Source organism: Rhinatrema bivittatum, chromosome 7, assembly GCF_901001135.1.
Source record: "Rhinatrema bivittatum chromosome 7, aRhiBiv1.1, whole genome shotgun sequence".
NCBI lineage: Eukaryota > Metazoa > Chordata > Amphibia > Gymnophiona > Rhinatrematidae > Rhinatrema > Rhinatrema bivittatum.
The window spans coordinates 261842805-261870559 of record NC_042621.1 but is presented as its reverse complement, the minus strand read 5'-3'; the positions used below and the strand labels follow the sequence as shown (position 1 = coordinate 261870559).

General features: G+C 49.0%; 1 protein-coding gene across 3 annotated transcripts in view; it reads left to right on the top strand.

The window, feature by feature from the left end:
* ZDHHC16 (zinc finger DHHC-type containing 16) overlaps nt 1-8671 on the top strand; it is a 150098-nt gene extending 141427 nt beyond the window's left edge. For 2 of the 3 annotated variants that reach the window (XM_029610165.1, XM_029610163.1), the window contains one exon: nt 8201-8671. In XM_029610165.1, coding sequence (XP_029466025.1) covers nt 8201-8315 — 115 coding nt within the window. In that variant the 3' untranslated portion in view covers nt 8316-8671. The remainder of the gene's footprint in view (nt 1-8200) is intronic. The other variant, XM_029610164.1, reaches the window with a different exon arrangement.
* The last annotated feature ends 19084 nt before the right edge of the window (nt 8672-27755 follow it).

Genomic DNA, 27755 nt, shown 5'->3' with positions numbered 1-27755 from the left:
GGACTAGAAGGTTTACAGTTCAAACCAACACCATCCTTTTGCTGGCTCTGGATTGGGTTCGAAGACAGTGGTTCACCGATCTCCAGAGACCTCTGGTGGATGGTCCCCTCAGGCTAACATCTTGGACAAATCTGTTATGTCAGGGGCTCATTCTGCTGTAATTTCCAATCTTCTTTGAGCCTAGAAATTTTCTACTTCTGTAGCCTGTGTTAGAGTTTGGTGGGTCTTAGAGGCCTAGAATTCTGAGCAAGGTCCTCAACTGCTCAAGGTGGATATTTCTTGATTTTGGAATTTTTACAGGACAGCTTCTTAAGGGTTTGGCCCTTAGCACTTTGAAGGTTCAAGGTGTAGCCATGGCTTGTTATAGGCGAAGAGTCATTGGAGGTCCTTTGCTTCCCATCTGGACCTGTCCCGTTTCTTGCAGGGAGATAAACATCTTCACTTCCCAGACCATATCTTGGTCCTCGAGTATTTGGCAGGTCCAACTTTTTTACTGTTGCGTATTTTTTCCTTGTGGTTGCTTACCTTGAAGACAGTTTATTTTTCTGGTAGCAATCTGTTTGGTACATTGGGTTTCTGAGCTACAGGCTCTTCCTGCTGGGGGCCTTTTCTCTGTATGACCTGGGTGCAGTCCAACTTCAGAATGTGCCTTCCTTTTTTGGCCCAAGGTGGCTTCAGAATTTCATTTGAATCAGTCCTTTTCTCTGCCTGCCTTTGTCAGGAATAGAGATGAAGTTGAGTACCACCATTTATATTCCTTTGATGTCAAGCGTTCTTTATGGCGGTATTAGGAGGGTGACTAAGGCTGTTTAGAAGTCTGATCACCTGGTTGTGCTCCATGGTGGAGTAACTAAAGAGCACCGGTGATGTGGGCAACAGTTGCCCGCTGGGTTAAGGAAGTCTTTGACAGCCTGTGTGGCTGCTGAAATTGCCTTACCAAGACAGATTAGACCACATTCCATGTGGTTCAGGTGGTATCGTGGGCGAAACTTCATTTTTTGTCGCCTGTTGAAATTTGCCGAGTGGTGGCATGGTCATTTTTGCTCATCTTCTTCAAGCATTACCGCTTGAATGTTAGAGCTAGGGAGGACACGATGTTTTCGGAAGCGGTATTGTCTGAACTGCTGTCAAGTTTAGCTTTGGTACCTCCCACTCATTGGGACTGACCTACCCAAACACTAAGGAAGGAGAAATTACTACTTACCTGATAATTTCCTTTCCTTTAGTGATAAGTAGGTCAATCCCAGACACACCCTTGGCTGCTGGTGTTTGAATTGGTGGTTAGCCTTTCTTAGGGTGAGCTATGCAGAATATGATTCCTGCTCTTCATTGTCAACTGGTAAGAGACTTCTCTAGCCCTTAGTTAACTAGATATGCTCCTTTCTTGACTGTCTTCAGAGTTCCTGTTGATTGAAAAACTTTGTTTGCTTTTTGATAATAATGTTCAAGTATAATCATTTTGTCCACAGTTTGGCTTTTCTAGAGAATACTGGCGGGCTGATGGGGCGGGACTAATATGGCTGTGACATCAGCTCTCTGCTTTATCAGCAGGAGGAAAAGGGGAATTAGTTTCAGACAGCAACCAACAAAACATTGAATTTTACTGTCTGGGAAAACAAACAAGTGTGAGGGTAAATTGCTAATGCGGCTGTTACTACCCTTAACCAATAAGCCTTATACTTGTGATGCAACTCCACCATTGCTCTCTGCTTCAACGGCAAGAAGTAATGGGGAATTGGACTCAGACAGCAACCAACAAGGGTCCTGACTTTGATGGTTTGGGAAACTAAGTGTGAAGGTAACTTGTATGGCGCGGCAGATGCCACCCCCTGATGCTACCATTATGGGGGAGACCTGTATGGCATGGCTGATGCTATCATAAGCTTGCTGGGCAGACTGGATGGACTGTTTGGACCTTTTATGCTGTCATTTCTGTTTCTCTGTTTTGCTCTGTCTCCATCTTCTGGCAGAGGTACATAACCCATTTGTTAGGATTGATCTAAAGGAAAGAAAATTACCAGGTGAGTAGTAATTTCTCCTTATGGGCCCTAGCTTCTCATTTTCCTCCATTATTTTCCTATATTTCTCAAAATAAAAAACTTTTCCATTTGCATATGACGATAAAATTGTAAAGGATAGGCTAAAATACTTTTATTTCTTTCTGAAGTGTAGGGATAAAGAACCAGGGAAACCAGAAAATTTGAACTCATCAATTCAATTTTCAGCTCTCTGCTGACTTAGTCCTAGCTTCTCCAGCTGTGAATACTAGTCTAGAGTTGTCTAATTTACTAGTTGAAATTGGTCCTTGTTATCTTCATTGATACTACAAATAGGAAAATTAGTTCTTACCTGATAATTTTCATTCCTGTAGTACCAAGGATCAGTCCAGACTGCTGGGTTATGCCTCCCTTCCAGCAGATGGAGTCAGAGAGAAACTGAAAAGGCACCTCCTATATACCCTGGTACACCACCTGCGATCCCTCAGTATAATCGATATCAAAGCAGAATGATAAAAACCTATGGTAACAACCCGTGACTAGATCAAGTCAAACCTGAACTTTTGGAAAACGAGGAAACCAGGCGAAAAATTCCATCGTACATATCTATAATCTACTTATCCAAGTGCTCTCGAAAACTGGAATAAAAAAGAAACAGAGATACCAGAATACTTGCGGGACTCATATTGCTATGGGCGGGTGTCTGGACTGATCCTTGGTACTACAGGAATGAAAAGTATCAGGTAAGAACTAATTTTCCTTTCCCTGTATGTACCAGGATCAGTCCAGACTGCTGGGAAGTACCCAAGCTGCCCTAAATGGGGTGGGACCTGGAGAGTCCCACTCGAAGTACACCGCTGCCAAACGTATCCACCGCCAGATCTCGAACGTCCAATCGGTAGTGTCTGGCAAACGTGTGTAAAGATTTCCAAGTAGCCGTCCGGCAAATTTCTTGAGGTGAGACAAAACTACTCTCCGCCCAAGAAGCCGCTTGAGATCGAAGAGAGTGTGCCTTAAGTCCCTCTGGAACAGCACGTCCCTGACAAATGTAAGTCGAAGCAATCGCATCCTTTAACCATCGGGCTATAGTAGTCTTCAAAGCCTTAGTCCCCTTCTTAGGACCACTCCACAAAACAAAAAGATGGTCGGATAACCGAAAAGGATTGGTAATTTCCAAGTACTGTAAGAGCGTCCTTCGAACATCCAACCGCTGAAGCTCCTTGCCCCGAGGAGTGTTATTGTCGCTCACGGAGAAGGCTGGCAATTCAACCGTCTGATTGACAAGAAAAGCCGAAACTACCTTCAGTAAGAAGGAGGGAACGGTGCGAAGCGAGACTCCCGAATCAGAAATACGGAGAAAAGGTTCCCTACAGGACAACGCTTGAAGCTCTGAAATTCGTCTAGCTGAACAAATAGCCACGAGAAAAACTGTTTTAAGAGTTAAATCCTTGAGCGTAGCTCTCCGTAGCGGCTCAAAAGGAGAAGTACAGAGACCACGAAGAACCAAATTCAGACTCCAAGAGGGACAGATAGCTCTTACCGGCGGACGCAAATGTTTGACTCCCTTCAAAAATCTGGCTACGTCAGGATGCATGGCAATGGAAATACCATCAATCTTGCCGCGATAACAGCCTAAAGCTGCTATCTGCACTCGGAGGGAATTATAGGATAACCCTTTCTTCAGGCCCTCCTGCAAGAAAGTCAAAATATGAGCCACCGTAGCCTGCCGTGGAGACATGCTCAACCCACGGCACCAGGAATCAAACACTTTCCATACTCGCACATAGGTAACCGAAGTGGAGGGTTTCCAAGCATGAAGAAGAGTAGTAATGACAGACTCTGAATATCCCTTTTTTCTCAATTGCCGCCTCTCATAAGCCAAGCCGCTAGACAAAAGCGATTGGCTTGGTCGAAAAACACTGGGCCCTGCTGCAGAAGGCGAGGCAGGTGACAGAGACGCAAGGAGCCTTCCACCGCTAGGTTGACCAGGTCGGCGAACCATGGCATGCTTGGCCACTCCAGAGCCACGAAGATGACTGTCCCCTGTGGGACTTGATACGACGCAATATCTTCCCTATCAGTGGTCCCCGGGGAAAACACGTAAAGAAGAACATGTGTGGGCCATGGAAGAACCAACACATCCACACCTTCCGACCCGTGTTCTCTTCTGCGACTGAAGAAGCGAGCTGCCTTCGCATTCGATCGAGTCGCCATGAGGTCTAACCGAGGAGTCCCCCATCTTTGAATGATGAGCCTTAGTGCCTCCTGTGACAGTTCCCATTCCCCCGGATCTAGCTGCTGGCGGCTGAGATAGTCCGCCTGAATGTTGTCGACTCCGGCTATGTGTGTCGCTACTATGCGAAGCAGATGCTTCTCCGCCCAATCCATCAATCTGCTTGCTTCGGTAGCTACCAGCTGACTCCTGGTACCCCCTTGGCGATTTATATAAGCCACTGTAGTCGCATTGTCGGACAAAATCCGAACTGCTCGATGCTGTACCAAGGGGAGAAAACACTGTAACGCCAGGCGAACCGCCCTGGTTTCCAGACGATTGATGGACCACTTGGTCTGCTGGAGCGTCCAAAGCCCCTGGGCGGACCGAGACTGACAGACTACTCCCCAACCCGTCAGGTTGGCATCTGTCGTGATGATGATCCACTGAGAGGGCTCCAAATCCATGCCCTGGAGCAAGTGAGCCGGCATCAACCACCAATGTAGACTGGACCTGGCCGGGTCTAGAAGCGGTAAAGGCAACCCGAACTCTTCCGACTTGGGATCCCACCGCGAAAGGAGTGCTCTCTGTAAAGGTCGCATATGCGCAAAAGCCCAAGGAACCAACTCCAGAGTGGATGCCATATACCCAAGAACCTGCAAATAATCCCATGCCACCGGCAAGGGGAGAGCTAATAGACGACGAACCTGTGCCATCAGACGCTCCATCCTCGCCTGTGGCAGGAAAACCTTGCCCAAATTGGTGTCGAAAAGGGCTCCAGAAACTCCAAACTCTGGGAAGGAATCAGCTTGCTCTTGGACTGGTTGACCACCCAGCCAAGGGAACTCAGACGGTGTAGGACCGCCCTTACTGCCTCCTCACAGAGTATCCGCGATTTTGCCCAAATGAGCCAGTCGTCCAAGTACGGGTGTACCAAGATGCCTTCCCTCCAAAGGCTCGCTGCTACCACCACCATCACCTTGGTGAAGACTCTCGGGGCCGTCGCTACAGCGAACAGCAGGGCACAGAATTGGTAATGGGATCCCATGATCATGAACCATAGAAACCGCTGATGAAACTCCTGGATCCCTATGTGTAGGTAAGCCTCTGTTAGATCCAAGGAAGCCAAACATTCGCCTTTGTGGACAGCCGCAATGACGGAGCGCAAGGTCTCCATCCTGAATCGCGGTATTCGTAATGCTCTGTTGACTTGCTTTAAATCCAGTATTGGGCGAAAAGTGCCCTCCTTCTTGAACGATGAAGTAAATCAAGTAGCGACCTGTTCGTTGCTCGGCCTTTGGCACCGGAACTATAGCCCCCAGGGCCTGTAGCCGCGCTAGTGTCTGCGAAATCACCTGCTGTTTTGCTGGAGACCTGCTGGGAGAAATGAGGAACAGATCGCGCAGGGGTCGTGCAAAATCCAAAGCATAGCCGTGGTTTATAATGTCGAGAACCCACTGGTCGGAAGTAATCCTGGCCCATTCCTCCCGAAAGTGAAAGAGTCGTCCCCTGACTTCCAGAACGGAGGGATGGACCAGCGTCCCCTCATTGTGTCGTCTTATTGTTGATGAAGGCGTGAGACGCTCCAGTGCGTGATGGCCATCTGCCCCGAAAGGAATGTGTCCATGCTTGCGATCGCGTGGGTGGTTGCCTCGGGGCATATGACGATGAGCTCCTCCCGGGGCGAAACAGGCGTTGACCTCGAAAACGGCCACGGAAAGCGCCTGTAGAACGAAAGGATTTGGGCTTGTCCTCCGGTGGGGAGAACACCTTGTTCTCCCCCAGTGAGCGAATAAGTTGCTCCAACTCGTCCCCAAATAAAAGTTTACCTCGAAACGGAAAGGAACCTAGCTGTGCCTTGGAAGTGGCATCTGCCGCCCAGTGACGCAGCCATAGTAGCCGTCATGCTGAGACTGCCGAAGCCATGGAACGGGCTGAGGTGCATAAGAGGGCATACAAGGCATCTGCAGTATAAGCCACCGCCGACTCCATGCGGTTCGCTTGCTCAGCTTCCTCCAGAGGCAAATCTTGAGCCATTAATAGCTGTTGTACCCAGCGGAGGGTAGCCCTCTGCACCATGCAACTGCAAGCTGCAGCCCGCACTCCCAAAGCTGAAACCTCAAAAATCTGCTTAAGTAACACTTCCAATTTCCAATCCTGAAGATCCTTAAGAGCCGTGCCCCCTGTCACTGGGATGGTGGTATGCTTAGCAATGGCCGAGACCGCCGAATCCACCTTAGGCACCTTAAGGAGCTCCAAGGAATCAAGAGGGAGCGGGTAAAGTTTATCCATAGCACGGCTGACTCTCAAAGTAGCCTCCGGAGCATCCCATTCCCGAGATACAATCTGAGAAAGCTTATGATAAAAGGGAAATGTATGTGACGGCGCGCGGAGCCCGGACAACTCTAAGTCCCCTGGCAAAGAATCGGAGTCTGCCTGTGGAACCGGAATCCCCAGCTCCTGAAGGACATGCGTGATTAAAGGATCCAGTTCCTCCTTGCAGAACAACCGGAGTACTTGCGGATCATCCCCCTCTACTGAGTCCGCACCACCCACGTCAATTCCTGTATCCGGAGTGTGCGGGTCCTGGGATAAAGGATCCGCAGCTGCGCTGGGGGAAGGCCTAGGAGCTGGGACCGGACCAGAACCCCCCAATTCCAGGCCATCCTGACCTGGAGAAGGTTTACCACGCTTATCGGGGACAGGGACCCCCCTGCTCCCATTCAGCTTCGGCTTCCATGTAAGCCTTATGTAGCAAGAGCACAAACTGCGAGGAAAAGGGATGTGGTCTCTTCAAAGGACCTCCCTTTGTGCCCAATGGAGATAAATCAATCTTCCCTTGCAAATCGCGGGGTCTGTGGGGGCTAAGGTCCGGAGGAGACAGAGGAGGGAAATCCCCTCCTTCCCCTATTGAATTGGCATCGCTATCGGACTGCTCTAAAATGGCCGCTGCCTGCTCAGAAGAGGGCAAGATGGCCGCCGCCCCCGATATTGGGAGCAAGCCGTGCCGCTGCCTGCCCAATGCTTTCTGCCGTGGCAGCAGACTTTTTCCGATCGGGGCCGCTCTCCGCGAAGGCCCCTCGTCGCCGGGGACGCATTGGGAGCAGAGGCCTTCGCGCGAGAGCCGTAGCCCTACCTCCCCACACACAGAGCAGACAGTCCCTCTAGGCATCCTCTAGCGGCGCGAAACGGGACCCGGTGGCGGGCCACCCCTTCCGGAGACCCAAGTGAGTAAAGCAGGCACAGGGAAAATACAAAATAAAGTAAAATACCTCGTTTTTCTTTCTTTCTTTTTTTTTTTTTTTTTTAATCGCTGCCCTTGGCAGCTGGCTGTCGTTTCTTTATTGTCTTTTTTTTTTTTTTTTAAACTTTATTTGAAAACTTTAGAGCCTGCAGAGGGTTAAATAATAATACCCCTCTGCCCCATCTTCTCCGAGGAATTGAGCGTCTCTGGAGGCGGAGGAGGAGAGTGACCGGCCCACCGATGAATCCTCCCCTTCCTCTTACTGGGCAGGGGAGCAATTACACTCCAGGAAAAGGCTCTAGAGCAATGCCCTGCCTGGCCTGCTAAGGCTCTTGTTTTTTTTTTTAATTGATCTAGTCATAGGATTCCCCACAAAATTTAAATCAAACCTGACCGAGGAACCCTTCCCAGTTTAGAGGAGATCAGGACCCCAGGTTATGCTCTCTCATCTGCTGGAGTCAGAGATATACTGGGATCACAGGTGGTGCACCAGGGTATATAGGAGGTGCCTTTTCAGTTTCTCTCTGACTCCATCTGCTGGAAGGGAGGCATAACCCAGCAGTCTGGACTGATCCTGGTACATACAGGGAATGAGAGACTATTAGGGGAGACTGTTACAAATAGAAGCGAATGTACCATATCCGTCATTTTAAATTGGAGAGCACAATCCCTGCAGGTTGTTGATAGACCACAAAAGTGAGTGAAGCATTCAGTTCACCATCAATGTGTGCTGCCTTTGTTTTGCAGGCACTGGATCACTCGAGTCTTGTTGCCGTCTTCTCATCTGCCGCATGGAGATGGCTTGGTGTGGAATGGGCCTTCTGTCACAGCTGAGAAGCAGGCAGCTATCCTAGCGATCTGACAGGATGAAGAAGCCACGGAGAACTGCTCACCTTGGACCTCTGCCTGTGTTTAGTTATTTATTTTTGAGAAAGTGAGCTTGTTTTTGGTGCTGAGACTGCTACTGCAGCCTTGTTTTAGCAACTGTTCTGAACGAGAATCTAATTTCAAGGTCTCCGGTTTCATTTTGCACTGTGTGGAAAGAGGGGATGAGTGGAATTGTGAGAGACTATTTTGGGGACCAAATGACCTTCAATGGTAGAGGACAGTAATTTAAAAAAAGAGAAAAAGTCAGCCAGAGGAAAATAATGTTGAAACTTTACACAACAGAAGTTATTTTTATGTATAATGCTGAAGATATGACTTTTGCAACAGGCAGCTCTAACTTGCCAAACTCCTTTTATTTCCAGAACAGATCATTTTACAAGGTGAAGCAACTCTTTGCCATCTTGGCCATCTTCCTTCCTTGGAGTCACTCCAGCATCTCTGGGTGTCAGAAATCGCTGGGAATGCAGGCTATAGCTTGACCCTTTACCTCTGCAGGCTCCTCAGTATGAAAGTCTGTTCTGAAGCAGTAGTTTGAAATTCTCTCTTATGACAAGCATATCAAGAAAGCACACGGATAGGTCATGTAAGGGTTGCATGCACTGTCGGTGTGGCTCATTGATCTGCTGTCATCAGAGAATACTTATCATGGGGTAAGCAGTTTTGCTTCCTGGAGTTTTCATTGTAGGATAATACACCTTTTTGGTGCATACAGTGTCCTGTGAACACAATTTATTGAAGTAAATATTTTAGCTTGCCAGGGATAGGCAGAAAATCCAGAGATTTAACTAGAGAACTACAAAAGGCAGGTGACCTAGACGTTGTACACCTAGGTACAAATTACCTGGAAATGATGACTATTAAAGATTTAAAATCAACTTAAGGAGGTGGGTAAGGGTGTTGGACAAATAATTGAATCTTTGACTTCTGAGACTTGCTACATGCTTATATTGGCGTAGAAGGGATTATTGTCACAAAGAACTTTAATTCATGGTTAAAAAAATGGTGCAGGGAAGAAAGTTTTGAGTACATTGGTAACTAGAGATGAACATGGGAGGATGAGGATCTTTACAAATGGGATGTTTTACAACAGCAAGCAAAAGTGGAGGAGAAAAAGCTGCCAAAGTAGTTAACAGAAAACTAGGAAGAGAACAAAAGGAAATAGAGATCGGGTGCAAATGCCAGTCTTACTAACAAAATCAGACTTGGATATAGTTGTAGTCACTGAGTCTTGGTGTAATGGAAACCAGGACTAAGATGTGATCATCCCATGCTAAAAACACTTCAGAGAGCTCAAGAAAAGGTGGGGAGGAAGTGCACTTTATCATGAGCATGCAATGGTAACACTGAAATAAAGGGAGTGCAGGGAGAAGCTGAATTATGAGTTGCCCTAGGGAAAAACCTTAAGAAATTCTGTGTAGATGGATAAATTATACAAACCTCCAGCATAGGGCAAGGAAATGGATTCAAACATAAGAAGTATAACCTGAATTGTGTGCAAAGAGGCGTTCTTGCTTGTAGATGATGTCTATATACTGTGAATTGACTGCAGCGAGGTGTGGAGAAGTCCCAGATGACCTCTATTTACTTGGGATGGAGAGGGGAAGCAGGTTGTGCCTCCTCTCTTCTTTCATTTAAAAAGCAATTTCCTCAGTGAAAGAGCCCATGTGAAAGGAGGCTACATTGGATATGGTACTGACAGATGGAGACAGCATTGCTGATCTTGTGTTAAGAGAATTAAGAGTCTAGTAAACACTGTACTGTACTAAACCCCAGCCCGAACTGAACCATATTAAGACTAGGGTCGTGGACCATAGGAGGCTGAATTCAAGGTGATGATGAGTGATAGTGTTAGGGAGACTGAGTGGGGAAATCTGAGAGCTGAATAGGATGGAGGAACTTTGGTCAGCAATAAAAGCGAACGTTGAAAAGGCTGCAAATCTCTGTGTAGGCAGGTTAAAAAGAGGAAAAGGAGAAAGAGATTGCTATGGATCTCTACAGGCATAAGAGCAACAACGTCAGCATTAATTCAAAACCAAATGTTAAAAGCGGACAGGCAGAAGTAGTAGAAAGAACAAAAGGTGGCCAAAAGGGTGGTTAGAAGAGAAAAGGCCCAAACAGGAGAATAATTATCCACTTGCTAAAAGGAGAAGATAAAACCACCTTTAGATTTATAAGGGAGCAGCAAATACCAAAGCGTAAGAGGTAAGGTAAGAGAAAGGGGAATTTGTGAAAATGCCCACCAGCAGAAATCTTAAATAAGTTATTTTGCTCAGTATTTACAGAAAAATGGGAAGACTATGGACCTATGACAGAAAACAGCATTGGTAAATGAGAAATAATCGCAAACCAAATTACAGAAGAGAAGGAGATACTTGAAGTACTTTTACAAATAAATGGATAAGTCCATGGACCTTACATAACATAGGAAATTGCTATGCTGGGTCAGACCAAAGGTCCATCAAGCCCAGCATCCTGTCTCTGACAGTGGCCAATCCACATCACAGGTACCTGGCAGGATTCCTAAGTTCAATAGACTTCCTGCTGCTTAATCCCAGGGAAAGCGAGAGATTTCCCCAAATTCACCTTAATAATGGTTTATGTTCTGTTCTTCCAGGAGCTTGTCCAAACTGTTTTAAACCCAGCTACACTAACAGCTTTTACCACAACTTTTGGTACTGAATTCCAGAGTTTAATTACGTGTTGAGTCAAAAAGTATTTTCTCCTATTTGTCTTAAATGTATCACTCAGTAACTTCATTGCATATCCCCTAGTCTTTGTACTTTTTGATAATGTAAACAACTAATTCGCGTTTACATGTTCAATCCATTCATTTTATAGACCTCTTATTATATTTCCCCTCAATCCTCTCATCTTCAAGCTGAAGAACCCTAACCTCTTTAGCCTTTCCTCATAGGGGAATCGTTCCATCCTCTTTATCATTCTAGTCACCCTTCTCTGTACCTTTTCTACTTCTGTTATATCTTTTTTGAGATGCAGTGATCAGAACTGCTCATAGTACTTAAGGTAAGCTAATGATGTTGAGACGTCTTAAACCAATGTTCCCTGTACGTACCAGGATCAGTCCAGACTCCTGGGTTTTGCCCCCCCTCTAGCAGATGGAGACAGAAGTTTATAAACAAAAAACTCCGCCTACATATAGGCTGGTGCCACCTACAGTCTGGCAGTATTCTTCTGTCTCCTAGCAGGTGGAGAGGGTGCAAAACCTACAGTCTGTGTTAGGCCTACGTTGGTTAGGTGGTTTTTTTTTGTAAAAAAAAAAAAAAAAAAAGGTAGGAAAGGTTGGTGTTTTGTTTTCTAGTGGGAAGGGACCGCAGAGGCTTGCCTGCTGGTCCCAATCCCCGCCTCCCAGGGGAAGTTAGGGTCCTGAGGGGACTGTTCCCCCTGGTAGAGGCAGCCGAGGAGTGGGAGAGCCCCACGTACCGGCTCCACAGGGCTGGGGGTGATACCGGGGGTCCCGGCTCACTCCCCCCAGCCGGCTCCGGATACGAGGTAAGCAGTTAAAAAAAAAAAAAAAAAAAAAAAAAAAAAAAAAGAAATTTTTGTTTCTCATTTATTTTGTCTGCTGTGTGTGTGCTGTGTGTGCTTGTGCTTGCTAGGCTGTGCTTGCTCGCGGTGGCTGGGACCCGCCGATCAGGGGAGAATCTTGATTTTTTTTTTTCTTCTCTCTCTGCCTCCGTTCGCCTCCTTTTCGCCGCGGCAGTGTGAAGATGCCTCGGCAGGCATCGTGCAGGGCCTGCGGGTCCGCGGCAGGGAGGCTGTCGCGTGACAGCCTCTGTTCCGCGTGCGTGGGCGGCGGAGAAGGAGGGTCGGCGGTGACTTCGGCGTCTCGGCGGGGTAGACAGGACCGCGAGGTAGCAGCGTTCCCGGAGCGGACGGCGGCGAGTTCGTCAGGGACGGCGGCCATTTTGCCAGCGTTTTCGGCGGGAACGGCGGCCATTTTCGCAGCGCGGGCAGCACAGGTGAGCGCGGGCCGGCAGACCAGCGCTCAGGTGCGGGACCCACCGCGTTTGTCCCCCCAGAGGGTGTCTGGAGGCGAAGAAGGGCCGTTAGGGTCCAGGTCTCCTGCGGATGATTCCCCCGAGGATGGGGAAGAGGAGGAGGGGTCATCGGACTCCTCCTTTAACTCGCGGTTCGTGTTACTGATGCATAAGGCGTTTAAAGCTCGCCGCCTGGCTCGGAAGAGAGGTCCCGGGGTCCCGGCTTCTGAGAGCGGAGCGCCAGCGGTCAAGGCCCCAAAATCCAGTACGGGGGGAGGGGGGCTGTCTAGGCCCCGGCCCAGACCAAGGCCTCTTCGTTCCAGGGGGGCGGAGGGGCCTTCGCTCTCCTCGTCAGAGTCAGAGGCGCTGGCGGATCCGGAGGAGGATCTCGACTGCCCATCCCAGCCCCCGAGGGGGGTTGAGGGGGATGAAGAGCTGGAGCCTAAGGATGCAGGGACTCTGCACGCTGCGGATGGGGACGATCCGAAGGTAGTTCGGTTGTTCCATAGGGATGAGCTAGGGCCCCTCATCCCGGAAATCCTGGGGGAACTGGGAATCCCACTTCCCCAGGTAGAATCTCGTCTGGGTCAGACGGATCCGGTTGTCTTGGGCCTCAGGGGTCCCTCGTCGGCGTTTCCACTACATTTCTCGGCATCGGATTTGATGTTAAAGGAGTGGGATACTCCGGATTTGGGACTCAAGGTAGCTAAGGCTATGGATAAATTATATCCACTGCCGGAGGACGTTTTGGAACTTTTGCGCCTGCCAAAACTTGATTCGGCGGTGGCGGCGGTTACCAAAAAGACCACCATCCCGGTAACGGGTGGTACGGCTCTCAAAGATATACAGGATAGGAAGTTAGAGGTTCAACTGAAGCGTATCTTTGAGGTCTCGGCGTTGGGTATCCGGGCCGCGGTTTGTAGTAATTTTTCGTTGCGAGCCGGTTTACGCTGGGCACAGCAGCTGTTGGCGAATGAGTCTCTATCGACAGAGGAGGCGAGACAGGCGAGTCGTTTGGAGGCGGTCATCGCGTATAGTGCGGACGCTTTTTATGATCTTCTGCGCACTTCGGCACGGACCATGGTCTCTGCAGTAGCGGCGCGGCGACTATTGTGGCTTCGCCATTGGGCGGCGGATGGTACCTCCAAGGCTAGGTTAGGCTCTCTTCCCTTTAAGGGGAAGTTGCTCTTTGGTAAGGAGTTGGAGGATATCCTAGAATCCTTGGGGGAGAATAAAGCGCACCGTTTACCGGAGGATAGATACCGCTTCCGGGGTGCTCCAGCCGCTCGGTCGCGTTTTCGTGGGGGCCGTAGAACTCGTGCGGCGAGAGGATCGAACTCTTCGTTCCGTCACGGTGCGGCCCGCCAACAATCGTACTCGCAGTCCTTTCGTGGGCGTCGCTTCGGCCGTCCGGGTGCCGGTCAGGCTGTACAGGGCAGTAAGCCAGCACAATGAAGTGAGGCCGGTCCGTTCCTCGGTTCCTCCGGTTGGCGGCAGGTTAAGCCGGTTTTACGAGGAATGGACCAAGATTACGTCGGATCAGTGGGTCCTAGAGGTGATAAAACACGGCTACGCGTTAGATTTTTCACGCCGTCCGGCTCCGGCTTTTCTGGTGTCCCCTTGCGGGTTTTCAGAAAAGCGCCGGGCGGTGCGGGAGACTCTGGCGCGGTTGCGCGACCTCGGGGCCGTCGTTCCGGTTCCGTCCGGCGAACTCCGACAGGGCCGGTATTCCATTTATTTCGTGGTACCCAAGAAGGAGGGGACGTTTCGTCCCATCCTCGACTTGAAGAGTGTCAACAAGTGTCTAAGGGTTCCGCGTTTTCGAATGGAAACTTTGCGGTCCGTGATCGCGTCGGTCAGAAAAGGAGAGTTTATGGCCTCTCTGGACCTCTCAGAGGCGTACCTGCACATTGGGATTCGACGGGAGCACCAACGGTTTCTCCGTTTTGCGGTACTGGGACAACATTACCAGTTTCAAGCGTTGCCATTTGGCCTCGCAACGGCTCCGCGCACGTTCACCAAGATTATGGTGGTGGTGGCGGCGAGACTCCGCCAGGAGGGGCTGTTGGTGCATCCATACTTGGACGATTGGCTGATTCGGGCCAAGTCGAGGACTCTTTGTCAGCTGGCGATTCAGCGGGTGCTGCACCTGTTACGCTCACTGGGCTGGGTGGTCAACCTGGCCAAGAGTCATCTGGTGCCGTCGCAATCCCTGGAGTATTTGGGGGCGGTGTTCAACACGTGTCAAGGCACGGTGGCCCTAACGCAAGAGCGTATCCTCAAGCTACAGAGACAAATTTGCAGGTTGTTGAACAAACCGGTCCCAGTGGTCTGGGACTATCTGCAGGTCTTGGGCTCTATGAACTCCACGCTAGAGTTAGTTCCATGGGCGTTTGCACATATGCGTCCCTTGCAGTCCGCGTTGCTCTCCCGGTGGAGCCCGGTTTCGGAGGAATTTTTCCTCAGCCTGCCGTTGACCCAGGAAGCCAGAGACAGCTTGCCATGGTGGCTCTGCCAGGAAAACTTGAGTTGCGGGGTTTCGTTGGAAACTCCGTCGTGGACGGTGGTTACCACGGATGCCAGTCTGCTCGGTTGGGGAGCAGTCTGTCTCGGTCGAGCGGTTCAGGGAACATGGTCGGCTCGGGAGGCGTCGTGGTCCATCAATCGGTTGGAAACTCGAGCGGTGCGATTGGCTCTGGTGAAGTTCCTCCCGCTTCTCCGCGGGCGTTCCGTCAGGATTCTGTCGGACAATGCGACTACGGTGGCTTATATCAATCGTCAGGGGGGAACCCGGAGTCAGCCGGTAGCGGCAGAAGCTCGGTCGTTGATGATATGGGCGGAGGCCCATCTGAGCAGTATCGCGGCTTCCCACATAGCCGGGGTGGAAAATGTCCAGGCGGATTTTCTCAGTCGGCATTGGTTGGATCCCGGGGAGTGGGAGCTCGCGGAGGCCGCCTTCAGGCTCATTTGCGATCGGTGGGGCACACCAGCGGTGGACCTGATGGCCACATTCCGCAATGCAAAGGCTCCTCGATTTTTCTCTCGTCGCCGGGAGACGTTGGCGGAAGGAGTGGATGCACTGGTAGTTCAGTGGCCGAGGGATGTGTTACTTTACGTGTTTCCTCCGTGGCCGCTTATCGGACGGGTGCTGCGTCGCATAGAGCAGCATCCGGCGGAGGTGATCGTGGTGGCTCCAGAATGGCCAAGAAGGCCCTGGTTCGCGGATCTGGTAAATCTAGCGGTCGAGGGGCCACTTCGGTTTCCGTTTCTGCCGGATCTCCTCCATCAAGGGCCCGTTTGTTTCGACCTGGTGCATCGCTTTTGTCTAGCGGCATGGCTTTTGAGAGGCAGCGGTTGAGCTCTAAAGGATACGCGCCTTCCGTGGTGTCCACGCTGTTGCATTCCCGAAAGAAGTCTACGTCTCTGGCGTACATGCGCGTGTGGCGACTGTTTGAGACTTGGTGTGTGCATCGCGGCACAGCGCCTACCCGGACGACTATTCCGGATATTCTGCTGTTTCTCCAGGAGGGGCTGGCTAAGGGCCTGTCCTGTAGTACTTTGCGGGTGCAAGTGGCAGCGCTAGGATCTTTTCGGGGGAGAGTGCACGGAGTTTTGGTAGCGCAGCATCCGGATGTGGTGCGTTTCCTTCGGGGGGCAAAACAGTTACGCCCTCCGTTTCGTCCTCCGTGTCCGTCTTGGGATTTGAATGTGGTTCTTAAAGCGCTGTGTAAGGCACCGTTTGAGCCTCTGCGACACGTCACTCTTAAGGACTTGACGCTCAAGGTGGTATTTTTGGTGGCTATGGCATCGGCGCGGCGGATTTCTGAGCTGCAGGCTCTGTCGTGTCGAGAGCCTTTTCTGAGGATTTCGGATTCGGGAGTCTCCTTACGTACTGTGCCGTCCTTTCTACCAAAAGTGGTTTCGTCCTTTCACGTCAATCAGACGGTGGAGTTGCCATCGTTCGGTCAGGGACAGTCTTCGGATCCCTTAGCTAGGGACCTGCGGAAGCTGGATGTTCGGCGCGTCTTGTTACACTATTTGGAGAGTACTAATGTGTTCAGGGTCTCCGATCATCTGTTCGTCCTCCATGGTGGTCCCCGGCGAGGTAAAGCGGCTTCCAAGACTACAATTGCTCGTTGGTTGAAGGAAACCATTCGCTCAGCGTATCTGTTGGCGGGGAAGCCGTTGCCGGTGGGTCTGAAAGCCCACTCGACTCGCGCCCAGGCGGCATCCTGGGCGGAATGCCAACATATTCCTACAGAGGAGATCTGTAGGGCGGCCACTTGGAAGTCAGTCCATACTTTTGCCCGGCACTATCGTTTGGATGTGAAGGCGCCAGGGCCGTCGGGATTTGGAGAAGGGGTGCTTAGAGCAGGCCTCTCCGGCTCCCACCCTCAGTAAGGGAAGCTCTGGTACATCCCAGGAGTCTGGACTGATCCTGGTACGTACAGGGAAAAGAAAATTAGGTTCTTACCTTTTGCTAATTTTCGTTCCTGTAGTACCGAGGATCAGTCCAGAGTCCCGCCCAGTATTGCGATTGTTTGCCGGGAGAGGATGTGTGGTCTGTGTGCTGTTTTTTGCTGAAATATGTTTGTTTGTTGGTTACCTCGAGTTCGGTACCCAGTTGGGTGGAGTTAAGCGTCAGTTTGGCTTAGTTTGGAGGTAATCTTCAGTGTTCTTTGGGTTATTGTTGCGGGTTATCCTGCTACTTTGACATTCAGTAATACTGCCAGACTGTAGGTGGCACCAGCCTATATGTAGGCGGAGTTTTTTGTTTATAAACTTCTGTCTCCATCTGCTAGAGGGGGGGCAAAACCCAGGAGTCTGGACTGATCCTCGGTACTACAGGAATGAAAATTAGCAAAAGGTAAGAACCTAATTTTCTTTTATCCCAAGAAAATTTTAGAATGGTATTACAAACAATGATATTCATAGGACTAGATTATTGTAATGCAATGTTGCTTGGCTTACCAAAAGTCGCACTCCGGCCCTTGCAGATTTTACAGAATACCGTGGCACATATACTGACGGGTACTAGAAGGAGAGATCACATAACTCCAGTTTTGAAAGATTTACAATGGCTGCCAATTGAACAGAGGATAATTTTTAAGGTTTTATGTATGATCCATAAAATTTTACATGGTGATATGACAGATTGGTTGAATACCGCAATAAGATTACACGTACCGCAACGTGATTTGAGATCATCAAATAAAGGATTACTCACAATTCCGAACATCAGATCAGCCCATTTATGCGAAGTAAGAGAACGAGCTATATCAATTGCAGGTCCCAAACATTGGAACAAAATGCCACTAGATCTGAGATTACAGCAAGATAAGAAACAATTTCGGAAAGGACTGAAATCATGGTTGTTCCGGCAAGCATATGCGGTCGAGTAAAGTGAATATAGGAATCTCTAGGCATTTTTTTAGTGTGTTTTAACCTTTTACTTATATTGCTTTTACTTTTTAGCTTTTGGTAATTTTATAGTTTTAAAGAAATCTAGTTTTTAACTATTTATAATGTAATAATTGTATTTTTTTCCTTTTTTCCCCTTTTTTACTGTGATAAATTGTGAACCGTTGAGATGGACCTGTCCGCACAATGGTATATAAAACTGTTTAAATAAAGAAAATAAAAGGTGCATTCCCTGTACGTACCCAGATCAGTCCAGACTCCTGGGTTTTGCCTCCCTTCCAGCAGATGGAGACAGAGAAAATGTCTCAGGCACTGCCTTATAATCTGGTATTTCTCTGTCTCCAGTAGATGGAGGTGGTGCAAAATCTGTGGTTCTGTACCCAACTTTAATTAAAAAAAAAAAAAAAAAGAGAAGAGCAGAGGATCATTATGCCTCCCAGGGGGTTGGTAGGTCCTAGTGGGACCATCCCCCCTGGTTGTAGGGATCAAGTGAGCAGGGGTTGGGAACCCCAAATTTGGCGCTCCTGGGTGCCGGGGGTGATAGCTGGGAGATCCAACTCCCTTCCCTTCAGTCTGCGGCTGCTGCCGTAAAGTCAGGAAAGTAGCCCTTTTGCTTTTTTCCTGTTTCTCAGCTTCTTGGTTAAAGTTGGGAAAAAAAAAAAAGACAGAAGTTTTTCTGCTGGCAGCCAGTCTTCAGTGCTCCTACTGTGGGAGGCAGTGCAGGGGCTTAGGGACGGGGAGGGATTGTGCGCAGGGCAGTGAGTGATTCTTTTTAGGGCTCCTTTCATCCCTCTTTCTCCCGATTTGGCGCATTGTAGGCCTGCTGCTGGGGAATTATGCTGTGGGTGGGGAATGAGCTCTGTGGAGCGTGGCTTTCCAGCCGCACCTTGTCCGGCCCGTGCCCCTGCTGCCTCCCCGAAGGGGAGGGTCCTTTGAAGAGCAGGGCAGCAGGCTCAGGTTTTTCATGGTCAGCTGGGCAGGCACAGACCGTGCAGGAGCCATGGGCCAACCTGTTCCCCCTCAGCGCGGAAACGACGGCCATTTTGGATGCCTTCCATGCGGCTGAGGAGAGATCGGCGGGGGGGGGGGGGGGGATTTCCCTCCGGAGTTGTTTCCTGCTGATCAAAGCCCTGATGAAGCCCAGGGGCCCTCAGGGTGGCCCGATGCAGAGGATTCTGGAGTGCTGGCAAGAGTTGGAGGAGGTTTCTCCAGATTTTCCCCTGAGTTTGTTTTACTAATGCTCCAGGATTTCTTAGCCAGCAGTGCTCAGAAGAGGGGACTCCCTGCGAGTGGGGGGACTTGGGCCCGCCCCAGAAGGCTCCCAGACTGGGAGACACAATGGCTGCTATCAGGCTGCGAAGAGTCCAGGCTCCCTTGGTGCGGGGGGAACCTCGGGAGTTTTCCATGGAAAGCTTTAGGAGGCCCCTCTGTTCCCAATGGATCCAGATGCCAGAGATGACCGGATACAGCCCCCTTCAGTTGCTCAAGGTGCTCCTATTATTTCAACGGGATGAGTTTGCTCCTCTTTCCCGCACATCCTGGTGGAGTTGGGCATCATGTCCCCATCGGTGGAGCCGAGATCAGACACGGTAGATCCTCTCAAGGCGGGCTTGCGGGGCCCCGCGACAACTTTTCCCTTTCGTGAGATGATGAATCAGTTGGTGATCCGTGAGTGGGATGCTCCTGAGGCGGGCCTTAAACTGAGCCAGGCCATGGTTAAACTATACCTGTGGCCGGAGGACTATTATTGAAGATTCTTAAGGTTGACGCATCAGTCTTGGCGGTCACGAAGATGACTACTATTCCATTCGCTGGTGTGGCGGCTTTGAAAGATCTTCAAGATCGCAAACTGGAAGTTCATCTCAAACGGATATTTGAGGTTTCCGCCTTTGGCATCCAGGCGGCAGTGTGCAGCAGTTATATGTTGACGCCAACCTGAGATGGGTCCAACAGTTGCAGAGCGCTAGCAATCTGGTGCCAGCAGAAGCACAGCAGGCAGAACGGTTGGAGGCCTCAGTAGCCTATGGTGCGGATGCCCTGTATGACCTTCTGCAGGCAAAAAAAGCAAACAGAATGTTAGGAATTATTAGGAAGGGAATGGTTAATAGAACGGAAAATGTCATAATGCCTCTATATCGCTCCATGGTGAGACTGCACCTTGAATACTGTGTACAATTCTGGTCGCCGCATCTCAAAAAAGATATAGTTGCAATGGAGAAGGTTCAGAGAAGGGCAACCAAAATGATAAAGGGGATGGAACAGCTCCCCTATGAGGAAAGGCTGAAGAGGTTAGGGCTGTTCAGCTTGGAGAAGAGACAGCTGAGGTGGGATATGATAGAGGTCTTTAGGATCATGAAAGGTCTTGAACAAGTAGATGTGACTCGGTTATTTACACTTTCGAATAATAGAAGGACTAGGGGGCATTCCATGAAGTTAGCAAGTAGCACATTTAAGACTAATTGGAGAAAATTCTTTTTCACTCAATGCACAATAAAGCTCTGGAATTTGTTGCCAGAGGTTGTGGTTAGTGCAGTTAGTGTAGCTGGATTCAAAAAAGGTTTGGATAAGTTCTTGGAGGAGAAGTCCATTAACAGCTATTAATCAAGTTTACTTAGGGAATAGCCATTGCTATTAATTGCATCAGTAGCATGGGATCTTAGTGTTTGGGTAATTGCCAGGTTCTTGTGGCTTGGTTTGGCCTCTGTTGGAAACAGGATGCTGGGCTTGATGGACCCTTGGTCTGACCCAGCATGGCAATTTCTTATGTTCTTAAGGCTCAGCTTGGGGAGCTACCCTTTAAGGGCAAGTTCCTTTTTGGGAGGACCTCGAGCAGTTGATAAAGCACCTGGGAGAGAATAAGGTACACAAGCTGCTGGAGGACAGGCTGAAGGGTCCTAAGGGATACCCACCTCGCTCCCATTTTAGGAGCCAATGACTGTTTCGTCAGGGCAGAGCTCCAAACTCCAGCCAGAGGTAGACCTCGGGGAGGTCGCAATCTTGGTCCCAGTCCTTTCATGGCCGCATACCTCACAAAGTCGGATCTGCCTCTGTGGCGGGGGCCGTCAAGTCCTCACAGTGAGATGCAGCCAGCCCACTCCTTGGTTCCTCTCATAGGGGGTCGGCTGACTCTTTTTTTTTTTTTCCCCAGGAGTGGGCCAAGATAACATCGGACCATTGAGTTCTAAGCGTGACAGAACATGGCTACGCATTACAATTTGCTCGTCCGCTCCAAAGCCTGTTCTTCATATCTCCCTGCGGCTCCTCAACCAAGTTGCTTATTGTCCAGCAGCCCCTACACTGCCTCCGCGAGCTAGGGGCCATTGTGCCTGTCCCCCGGGAGGAACCAGGCCAGGGAAGATAGTCTATCTACTTCGTGGTTCCAAAGAAGAAAGGAATGTTCCGGCCGATATTGGACTTGAAGAAAGTAAACAGGCTCTCAAGGTGCTCTGCTTTTGAATGGAAACTCTTCACTCGGTGGTGGCACTGGTGTGCAAGGGAGAGTTTCTGGCCTCCCTGGATCTGACGGAGGCCTATTTACACATCGGACCATCAAAGATGCCTTCGGTTCATGATCTTCGGCCAGCCGTTCGGGCTGTTGTTCTACCGAAGTGAAGGCCTCTAGCTAAACTTCGGTATATAAAAGCTTTTAAATAAATAAATAAAGGCTCCACGGACCTTCACCAAGGTGATGGTCATAGTGGCTATAGCCTTGCAGAAAGAAAGAGGGCATCTTGGTCCATCCTTATCTGGACGACTTGCTGATTCGAACAAAGTCGAGGGAGTTATGCACACAGGCCGTGGATGTTGCTTTGACTACGTTCTTTGGGCTGGGTAGTCAACCTAGCCAAAAGTCACCTCGATCCTTCTCATGTTCTGGAGTTTCTGGGCGCCAGATTCGATACCTGACTGGGCAAAGGTTTCCTCTCGAAAGAGCAGATTTCTCAAGTTGCAGGCCCAAGTTCAACACCTCTCGCAAGCACAAGCGCCCAGGACCTGGGACTATCTACAGGTTCTGGGTTCTGTGGCATTGACCTTGGGCACTGGTCCTGTGGGCGTTTGCGCACATGTGACCACTGCAGTGTGCGTTGTGGACCCGGAGGAACCCGTTGTCAGAACAGTTTCATCTCCAGCTCTCGTTTCCAGATGTCAAGTGCAGCCTCTTGTGATGGCTCATTCTGGGTCATTTGGAACAAGAAGTGACTCTTGAGATTCCTCATTGGATCGTAGTGACGACTGATGCCAGTCTCTCAGGCTGGGGAGCTGTCTGCCAATCCCAGATGGTGCAGGGACAATGGTCCTCGGAGGAGTCAACATGGTCAATTAATCACCTGGAGATGAGAGCAGTGCTTCTGGCTCTGGAGAGTTTCCTTCCTCTTCTGCGCGACAGGGCGGTCAGGGTCCTGTCGGACAATGTGACGATGATGGCGTATATCAACCGACAGGGAGGAACCAAGAGCCATCCAGTGACCCAGGAGGCACAGATGCTGATGTCCTGGGTGGAACGTCATATCACAATAATAGTGGCGTCCCATATGCAGAGACCTCCAATGTTCAGGCGGATTTCCTCTCCCATTCCCGGAGAATGGGAACTGGCCATGGATTTAATTGCCCGCAAGTGGGGTCAACCGCATGTAGACCTGATGGCTACCCGGGAGAATACCAAGGCGGCGTGATACTTCAGCCACAGAAGGGAGCACAGAGTGGAAGCCTTAGAAGCTCTCGTAGTTCCTTGGCCTCAAGGTGTTTTCCTTTGTGTTTCCTCCCTGGCCTCTGATAGGCAAGGTGCTCATGAGGATAGAGGTTCATCTGGGTTCGGTGATCCTGGTGGTTCCAGAGTGGCTGCATTGACTGTAATTCGCGGATCTGGTCAACCTGGCAGTGGACGTTCCTCTGCGGTTCAGTCATCTCCCAAACCTCCTGTGCCAAGGTCCTATATATTTTTCAATCAAGTGGATTGCTTTTATCTTGTGGCCTAGCTATTGAGAGAAGGCAATTGAGAAAGAAAGGTTGTCCGGAGAATGTCATTTCTATTCTGTTGCGGGCCCGGAAACCCTCCACTTCTCTGGCATATATTCAAGTTTGGAGGGTCTTTGAGTCTTGGAGCAAGAGGCAGGGTGCTGATCCCCGACAGGCCTCGGTCCTGACAGTTCTGTTTTTTCTTACAGAATGGCCTTGCGAAGGGTTTGTGTCTCAATTCTCTGAGGGTTCAGGTTGCAGGGGTAAAGTCCACGGTTCCTCCCTCGCAGCTCATCCATATGAGATCCGGTTTCTGAGAGGGGTGAAACACGTTGTCCTCTCCGTCAGATGTGTCCCTCCTGGAATTTGAATTTGATTCTTAAGGGTTTGTGTGAGGCACCCTTCGACCCGTTAAAGAAAGCCACGCTGAAAGATCCACTTTAAAGGTGGTATTCTTGGTAGCCACTTGTTCTGCCAGGTGAATCTCTGAGCTGCAGGCCTTATCCTGTAGGGAACCGGTTTTAAGGATCTCGGACTCTAGAATCTCTTTACAGATGGTCCTGTCCTTTCTGCCAAAAGTAGTATCGTCTTTTCATCTTAATCAATTGGTGGAGCTTCCAGTCTTTTTGGACCTGGAGCTCAATTCTCCCCACATCAGGGACTTGAAACGTCTGGATGTCTGAAGAGGTGACAAATAGTTTCCGGTTATCGGATCATCTTTTTGTATTGTGGCATGGCTCAGGCAGAAGGCTTTCAAAGCTACGATAGCGTGTTGGTTGAAGGAGGCTTTTGAGTCTACCTATGCCTGTTCCGGTCGCTCCGTTCCGGAGGGGTTGAAGGCTCATTCCACACGCTCACAGGCGACTTCATGGGCGGAGTGCCACCTGGTTTCTCCTCAAAAGATTTGTAGGGCAGCTACTTGGAAGTCTTTACATACATTTGTGAGACACTACCGCCTGGATGTGCAGGCCATGGACATATGCAATTTTGGCAAGCATGTCTTTTGAGCGGGACTCTCGCAGTCCCACCCCATATAGGGAAGCTTTGATACATCCCAGGAGTCTGGACTGATCTGGGTACATACAGGGAAAGGAAAATTGGTTCTTACCTGCTAATTTTCATTCCTGTAGTACCACAGATCAGTCCAGACTCCTGGGTTTTGTACCCCTACCAGTAGAGAAGACAGATACATTTTTACTGACACTGCTATATAACCAAGTGTGCCATCTGCAGCGCCTCCAAGTGTATCCAAGTCAAGATATAAAACCTACAAATTTTAATAGCCTACCCCCTCCCCAACAAACAGGAGGATAGTGACGCTGTAACCTACTGTACAAACTCTGTCCCAGAATAGAAGTAAAAATTAAAACAGCCTAGAGAACTGGTAACAACTCCTCATTACATACAAGCCAACAGAACGAGCAGTCGACTCTCTCCTCCTTCCCATGTGCGGGTCTCTGGACTGATCTGTGGTACTTACAGAAGCGAAAATTAGCAGGTAAGAACCAATTTTCCTTTCCAGTATGTAGTCAGATCAGTCCAGACTCTGGGATGTAACTAAGCCCACTAAACTGGGTGGGACCTGGAGATTCCCACTCTCAGAATACTCTCACTAAAACATGCTGCAGCTGGAGCCCTGACTATCCAAGTGATAGTATCTGGTGAAAATATGCAACAACTTCCAAGTTGCTGATCTGCAAATTTCCTTCGATAATACCTGCTGCATCTCAGCCCAAGATGCTGCCTGTGAACATGTTGAATGAGCTCTCAAACCAATTTTCCTTTTTTTTTTTTTTCCCAGTTCTCTGGGATGTATACCATCTGGTTCAGGTGATTTGGTATTCTTTAGTTTGTCAATTTGCTATATTACATCTTTCAGGTTTACTGAGATTTGTTTCATTTCCTCTGAATCATCACCTTAAAGTATCACTTCTGGCATAGGTATCTGCCTTACGTCCTCTTCAGTAAAAACCAAAGCAAAAAAAATAATTTAATCTCTCTGCTATGGCCTTGTCCTTCATTAGTGCATCTTTTAGCCCTCGATCATTTAATGGTCCAACTGACTTCCTCACAGTCTTTTTGCTTCAAATGTACCTGAAAATGTTTTTATTATGAATTTGTACTTCTTCAGCAAGCTTCTTTTCAAATTCTTAGCCATCCATATCAGTGCTTTGCTATTTAACTTGCCAGTGCTTATGCTGTTTCCTGTTTTCTTCTTTTGGATCCCTTTTCCATTTTTTGAAAGATATTCTTTTTGCTATAATAGCCTTTCTCATATCACCTTTAAATCATGCCAGCAGTTGTTTGACCTTCCTTACACGTGGAATACATCTGGTCTGGTCTTCCAAGATGGTATCCATGCCTACTGTAAAATCTTACCCTTTTCAGTGGCTTCTTTCAGTAATTTTCTAACCAATTTTTTTTCATGTTCTCATAATTTCTCTATTGAAAATTAAATGGTATCACAGTAGATTTCCTTAAGGTCCTCCCTAGTGTTATCAAGTCAGATTTGACCCCAACATTATTACATCTCACATCAAATAATGTATTCCAATTAGGATTAGATCTAAAATAACTCCCCCTCTTGTCAGTTCTTGTACCAGCTGCTCCATAAAGCAGTCATTTATTCCATCTAGTAAATGTCTTCTTTCCTATGTCCTGATGTGATGTTTACCCAGGCAATTCTAGGGTAATTGAGATCACCCATTATTACTGTGTTGCTAATTTTGTTAGCTTCCCTAATTTCTGTTAGCATTTCATTGTTTTTCTGTTCGTTCTGCTCAGGTGGATGGTAATATACCCCCACTGTTATTTTATTCCCCTTCTCACAAGGAATTTCAGTCCAGAAGGAATCCACACTACATTTTGGTTCCTGCAGAACTTTCATCTTGTTTGACTCTATGCCATCTTTATCATATAGCACCACACTTCCCCCAATTTGAACCCATCCTATCATTGCAATATAATTTGTTTCCTGGTATCACAGTTTTCCATTGGTTATCCTCCTTCCACCTTAAAAGCTGAAGATTAGGCTGACTACTTCCTCATGGTTTTATTCAGCTTGTCTTGGAAGAAGGTGGACTTCTCAGGGACTGGAGGAAAGTGGATGTAGTCCTACTACCGAAGGGGGGGGGGGGGGGAGCAATAAGGAGGAAGTAGGCAACTGCAGAACCGTTAGGTTAACTTCAATAGTAGGCAAACCCATGGAACTAATACTAAAGTAAAGGAGAGTGCAGCACCTTGAAACAAGTAGACTAGAGGTAGGGCATCGCTTTTTAGGTTTTAACCAATATGAAAACTGACAAATCTCTGCTGAAAGATAAAATTAAATCAAATGGGTGTTTATTGGGTAATTCCTGGAATACCACCACTTCCTCTCATACTCACATCTCCCCTTTCCTGCCTTGGATCAGCCTATCTGCTTTTGTGTCTGTTCTGCACTGATGAAGACTCAGCTTCACACATTTTTAGCAGCTAATAGATCGCCATTCTGCTGCTGCCAGTTCTGCTGTGCAGGCAGTAAGAGGACAAAATGAGCAAGGGTGAGGAGTGTGAGTGGTGCAGACAGGGGTGGAGAAAACGATGGGCAGGCTGGGAGCAGTGGATGGTAGGGCTGGGGATAGCAGGAGCAGAGTGCTAGAGGGAGGGCATGAGCTGGTAGCTGAGGGAATGTGAGTGCTGGGATTGTGGAAAGGGGAGTGTTAGTTGGGTAGGTGCTGAGGCTGATTGGAGTGCCAGAATGTGAATATTGTTTAGGTATGGCAGTACATTTGTGTAAAAGAAATGTATGTATTTGATTCAACCAGCAAAGGTTCCCAACAATAATACCTGTAATGAGAAAATACTGTTGTTGGTTTTTTTTTAATATCCTCAGAGCCCCTAACTAACTGGAAATAAACACATTTATAGATACTTAAATGTAGAAGCTCTAATTACAGTACATGACAGCAGACAACATAGTTTCACATAGGGAAGACCCTGTCAGTTTTTTAATGTGGATCAGGGAGGTGCAGCACATGTTGCCTAGTTAGACTTCAGCAAAGCTTTTGCCACTGTTCTGCATAGAAGCTGCTGAGCAAGCTGGAAGGGATGGGAGTACGAGAGAAAACTGCAGATGTGGTGAGGAAGGGGGTTGCAGGCAGGACAGAGAAAGGTAGCAAATGGATTCCCCAGTGGGCTACTCCAGGACTCGGTACTAGGACTAGTTCTATTAATATCTTTGTCAGCAATATTGCTGAGAAATTTTAGGGAAAAATCTGCTTATTCCCTGGATCAGCCCAGACTCCTGGGTTTTACTTCCCCTCCAGCAAGCAGAGACAGACCAATTTCTGTGGACTCTGTCATATACCCCTGAGGTGCCACCTAGAGTCTGTCAGTATTCTTCTGTCTCCAGCAGGTGGAAGAGGTGCTTCCCTGGAGTCTGGTATGTTTTGTCAGGATTTAGTTGGTTTTTTTTGGTCAGGCTTCAGAGTTAGGTCCTGATGATTAGTGAGGGATCAGGTTTTTTGCTCTTTTAGCTAGCTTCCCCTTTAGCCTCCCAGGGGGTTGTTAGGTCCTGGTGGGGCCATCCCCCCTGGCATTTGAGGCTCAGGAGCAGAGGGTTGAGGACCCTGTAACTGCCCGTTGAAGGTGTTCCGGGGGTCTCGGGCTCCCACCTTCAGTTCGTCCCTGCACAGTTTTCAAAATATTTAAATTAAATTAAAGTACTGTGCCTTTAAATTCTCCTGCTCTGCTGGCCTTGTGTGTTCGCCTCTGGTGTTAGTTTTAGGATTGCAGACAGCTCCCGATTGGATAGGCCTTTGTTTTCGCGTCTCCTCTCTCCGGCCGGGCTAAATTTAGAGTGCTGCTCATGCCGCGTGGTGCGGCTTTCCCGAGCCGGTATTTGCACGGCATGTTTATCTGGTGGGGAGGGGTTGTCGGGGGTCGCGGCTCCAGCGATTTCAGCAGGGGGTGGATCGTGACCACGTCGGGGGGCCAGCGCCTCTGTTTTGAATAGGCAGGCCCCGGATCCGTTCCTGCTCAGCACGGGAACGGAGGCC